The sequence below is a fragment of the Carlito syrichta genome, unplaced genomic scaffold, assembly GCF_000164805.1.
Source record: "Carlito syrichta isolate Samal-C Ts95f unplaced genomic scaffold, Tarsius_syrichta-2.0.1 Scaffold126411, whole genome shotgun sequence".
In the NCBI taxonomy this organism is placed as follows: domain Eukaryota; kingdom Metazoa; phylum Chordata; class Mammalia; order Primates; family Tarsiidae; genus Carlito; species Carlito syrichta.
In genome coordinates, this window is record NW_007070507.1 from 62,868 (window position 1) to 67,904 (window position 5,037).

Sequence of the window (5,037 nt, forward strand, 5' to 3'; positions counted from 1 at the left end):
CAGGGCAACTTGGCAAGACCTCATCTCTACAATAAATCAAAAAATTAGCCGGGCGTGGTAGTGCATGCCCGCAGTTCCAGCTACTTGGAAGGCTGAGGCGGAAGGATCGCCAGAGCCCAGCAGGTCGAGGCTGTGGTTGCCAGGAGCGTGCCACTGCACTCCAGTCTGGGCGACAGAGTGAGACTCCAACTCAAACAAAACAAAACAAAACAAAACACTGGTGATGAGCTTCTGTTTTCTGTGGGGCAGGAGTCTGGCGTGGTGTGGCTGGACTCCCTGTGAAAACAACGGGGATCAAGGTGTTGGTTGAGTTGAGTTCTCATCTGGAAGCTTTGGGGGAGAGGTAGTCTTCCAAGCTCATTCTTGTGGGTAGAATCCAGTTCCTTGAGGTTGGAGACCTGAGGTCCTGTTTCCTTATGGGCTTTCTCTGGGAGCCACTGTCAGCACTGAGAACCCACCACATTCCTGCCACATGGACCCCTCTATCTTTAAGCCTTCAGTGGTGAATGGAAACCCCCCTGGGTTCTACTCTCTGACTTCCTTTTCTGGAATCAGCCAGAGAAAACTCCCTGCTTTGGGGCTTGTGCAGTCAGGTCAGGCCCACCCAGGTCATCTGCCTGTTTCAAGGTCATCTGTGTCATATAACATAACCTGCCCAGGGGAATGGAAGTCATCATATCCACAGTCCTGGGAACTACCCAGGGCATGGACACCAGGGTCGGGAAGGCTTGGAGGTCATCTGAAAATTCTGTGATGAAAATGTTGATAATTGTATTCATTGGCTGGGCGCAGTGGCTCAAGCCTGTAATCCCAGCACTTTGGGAGGCCGAGGTGAGTGGATTCAGGAACAACCGCGCAACTTGGCGAGACCTCATCGCTACAATAAATTGAAAAATTAGCTGGGCGTGGTAGCATGCACCTGTAGTTCCGGCTACTTGGAAGGCTGAAGTGGAAGGATTGCCTGAGCCCAGCAGGTCGACACTGGGGTGGCTGTGAGAATGCCACTGCACCCCAGCTTGGGCGACGGAGTGAGACACCAACTAAAAAAAAAAATTGTGTTCATTATTTCTAGAAGTTTTATCTGACTTTCTAATTTTTTTGGTCTTATTCTTTCTCTGTGGCTTCTGTTCCTTCTCTCCCCCCCATCCCCGTCACTACAGACACACTTATTTTTGAGTCTCTCTAACTTTGTGGTATTCCTGGTGTCCGATCACCCCCTTCCTGGGGCCCCCAGACACCAGCTTATCCTTCCTGGGCTTTAATTTCCTCTTCATTTTTGGCAGCTTATGGTTTCCTTGTCTTCTTGGAAACTCACCTGTGTGCTTTTTTAATGCACTATATTTTGCCCCCGCATCTCTGCGTATTTCTAAGTGGAGGCCGCCATGTTGATGGTGCTTCCAGTCTTTGGGCTATCACTGCAGCAGGAGGATGTGGGAGGATGCCTTGAGGAGTATAGAGGGAGGGTCACGGAGGGGGTCCAGGCCCCCCAGCTGCCGTCCTGGGGAGCTCTCTCTGATGGCACCTGCTGGACTCTGAGTCACATGTTGATGGGTAGGGTTCTGTGCGTGGTTTTCGCAGCATTGGAAAGCCACCTGCCGAGTCCCCTCTGCCTTCCCAGACCCTTCCCCAGCCCTGGAACCCTCTTTGTCTTGCAGAAGAACTGCTTCCCGAGAAGGATAAGGTCCTGGACAAGCTTGAGCTAAGCCTGATCCACAGCCGAGGGGACAGTGGTGATCTCAGGCCAGGTCTGGGCTCTTCTGAATGCTCTGCCCGTGTCCCTTGGCCCCTCCTTGTCCAGGCACTGTCTGTTTGGTCCTAGGCCTGACTGGAGCTAGTGGGAGGGTGCCTGGGTGTGCCCGGCCCCTGACCATAGATGGCTCTCTCCCCCCGGGGGACAGTCTCCCCCTCCTCTCTTCTGGGCCCCCCTCTGGCCCAGCCACTGAGAGGAGGAGGAAGGCTGGTCACAGGGCTTGGCCTGGGGAATTTAAGGCTCAGCGGGAAGCTTTGCATACTTCCAGGTGCTAGAATGTTGTGGGACAATGTCCTCAGATCAGACCTCTCAGGTAGCTCTGCCCTCTTTGAACTGGAGTAGTACTTTCCACAGTGCTCTCCTGCCCTGTGCCCTCGCGGTCCTGATATGGCGGGGGAGGACAGAGAGAGGGGGCTGCTGGTTTGTCATTGAAAACCCCTCAGGGTGGTGAGCCCTTGAGGACAAGGGGATGTGTTCTCTGCCTGCCTTTGGGTCCCCAGAGCTCAGCAGAGAGGCCCCTTGGGCAGTGTCTTTTGGATGGATGATGGATGTGATATGTCCGGCTACAGATGACACCAAGGTTGAGGAGAAGGAGCCCATGGAAACACAGCAAAATGGTGACAAAGAGGAAGACGAGGAGGGGAAGAAAGAGGACAAGAAGGGGAAGTTCAAATTCATGTTCAACATTGCAGATGGGGGCTTCACAGGTATCAGGGCAGAGCGGTGGACAGAGAGCTGGGGCTTCCAGATGGTGAATCCTGGAGGTCTGGGCTGAGGGCTGTTTCATACTAGAGTGTGACTGGTTGATAAAAGTCCATTATGTAACCTTTCTTAGCCACACTGGAGCTCTGGGCCTCTGGCGGGGAGGGGGCAGGCAGTGAGGGAGGGGCTCTCCAGGCCTGCCTGTGTGTGCAAGGCTGGGGACCCCTCTCATTCCGTTCACCTTGGCTGCTTGCCCAGAGTTGCACACATTGTGGCAGAACGAGGAGCGTGCTGCAGTGTCCTCGGGGAAGATCTACGACATCTGGCACCGGCGCCATGACTACTGGCTGCTGGCGGGCATCGTGACGTATCCTTGGCGAGCCAGGCTGGGCAGACTTCTGCTTGCTCCTTGTGGACCCCGGGGAGCACCCTCACACGCCCTCGGGGTCTTCTTCCTTGCCTTCCAGCTTCCCGTGGAGGCTGGGAATCCCCGGTGTTTCTGGGTTTCTGCTGCATCACTCCATTCTCCGCCTCTCTTGTCTTCTTTCCTGTGTGTCTCTGTTGTCACGTGGCTTCTTTCCTGTGTGTCTCTGTGTCTGAATCCACATTTCCCTCCTCTTATGAGGACACTAGTGATTGGATTTAGGGTCATCTTAGCCAGAATGACCCCTTCTTAGCTTGATCACATGTGCAGAGACCCTCTTTCCAAATATGGTCCATTCACAGGAGTGGGGGTTAGGGCCTGGACGTGTCCCCCCTGGCTTGTTGGAGTGAAGGAGTCAACCTTTTGCAGCCTCCCTGCTGTGTCTGGTGCACCTAGGTCACCTGTCCGTGTCTGCTGACACTGCTCATCTTAGACGGCACGGTGGCTCCTGCTTGTAATCCCAGCACTTTGGGAGGCCAAGGCAGGAAGTCCAGGAGTTCAGGAGTTCGAGAGTTCGAGAGTTCAAGACTGGCCTGGGCAACACAGTGAGACTCGATCTCTATTAAACAACAACAGCAGCAACAACAACAAAACCCAAACAACAAAAAAACCCCACAAAACTTAAAAAGAAAAAAATGCTCATCTTGCAGCTGAGGTTAGGGGCTTGGCTGAGAGCACGAGCCAGAATGCCAACCCCTGGCTGGCCCTTCCCCCGCCCCAGTTGCCGCTTCCTAGGGCCCCCCCACCTCTGTCGGCCAGGTTCGCCCTTAACGGTGCCCCACTAGGCACGGCTACGCCCGCTGGCAGGACATCCAGAATGACCCGCGTTACATGATCCTCAACGAGCCCTTCAAGTCTGAGATCCACAAGGGCAACTACCTGGAGATGAAGAACAAGTTCCTGGCCCGCAGGTTCAAGGTCAGTCCTCTGCAGGGCCAGAGGCTCGTGGGGGCTGGGGGAACAGGCTTCTCGAGAGCCTGGGCCAAAGGAATCAGAGAGCAGCAACCCCCTCCCGTGTACCTAGACCTGGGCCAAGCTGTTAGCAGAGGGGAGCTAGTCAATCAACTAACAGAGTGACGGACTCTTAAGGGCTCCATGCCCCACTGGGCGAGTACATGCCCCGCCGGGGCAGCGGGATAGGGAAAAACCAGCTTGGTGACAGTCCAAGGGGTGGCCACAGCCAGGCCAGATGGACAGCTGGTGGGAGTGTGTCCCCTCTCCCTTCTGTCTGGAGCCTTGGGCCCGGGCAGGTGCTGGTGGTGGGGGAGGGGGCGTGGCCATTCAGGACGACAGCCCGGGCCAACACTGTGCCCGCGCCCCCAGCTGCTGGAGCAGGCGCTGGTCATCGAGGAGCAGCTCCGGAGGGCCGCGTACCTCAACATGACCCAGGACCCCAACCACCCTGCCATGGCCCTCAATGCCCGCCTGGCCGAGGTGGAGTGCCTTGCTGAGAGCCACCAGCACCTGTCCAAGGAGTCCCTGGCCGGGAACAAGCCTGCCAATGCCGTCCTGCACAAGGGTGAGCGAGCCCCGCTCTCGGCGGCGCGGCCCACCCGCCTTCCTCCGGCGGAGAGAGCGCCCTTGGCCGTAGATGAGGACGCTGATGGGGCAGGGGCTGGGGACAGAACGTCAGCCAGAGGGCGTGGCCTCCTGGGCCAGGATGGGACAGTCCTGCGGTCCAGTCCCTCATCTCACCTGCAGGGAAACTGAGGCTCCTTCCTTCTCCAGCCTTGTTCTGAAGGCCTGCTCTGGGCAGGCCCTGGGCTGCGGCTAGTGACACGAAAACACGGAATTGTAAAAGCTCTCGTTTATCCAGTCCCGACAAATGCCTTAAATACGTGATCTCTTTAATCCTGGTAGTATCCTTCAGTGGTCAGTCTTTTTGTTCCCTCGGTTTGAAGGACGAGAACATGGACGCTCAGGGAGGTGGAGCCGTTTGCCCGAGCCCTCTGGGGATCCCGACCCTGGCCTCCCTCCAAATCGGCCTCTAGCCACTGGGCATGCTTCTGCCTCCAGGGAGCTCCCGGGCGGGTTGTGGGGCGGGGCGGCCTGCAGCGAAGAGGCGTGTGGCGGAGGCCCCGGAGTCCCCGGACTCACTCGCGAGCCCCTCCGCTGAGCCGGCCGCCTGGCCCTGCGCCCGCCCTGCGCCCGCCCTGGGCCA

At 57.1% G+C, this 5,037-nt stretch overlaps 1 protein-coding gene across 1 annotated transcript in view; it reads left to right on the plus strand.

Moving 5' to 3' along the window:
• CHD5 (chromodomain helicase DNA binding protein 5) overlaps positions 1–5,037 on the plus strand; it is a 59,187-nt gene that overhangs the window by 52,400 nt on the left and 1,750 nt on the right. Inside the window, exons 33-37 of the mRNA XM_021707791.1 lie at positions 1,656–1,745; positions 2,320–2,457; positions 2,711–2,819; positions 3,662–3,794; positions 4,200–4,395. Coding sequence (XP_021563466.1) covers positions 1,656–1,745; positions 2,320–2,457; positions 2,711–2,819; positions 3,662–3,794; positions 4,200–4,395 — 666 coding nt within the window. The remainder of the gene's footprint in view (positions 1–1,655; positions 1,746–2,319; positions 2,458–2,710; positions 2,820–3,661; positions 3,795–4,199; positions 4,396–5,037) is intronic.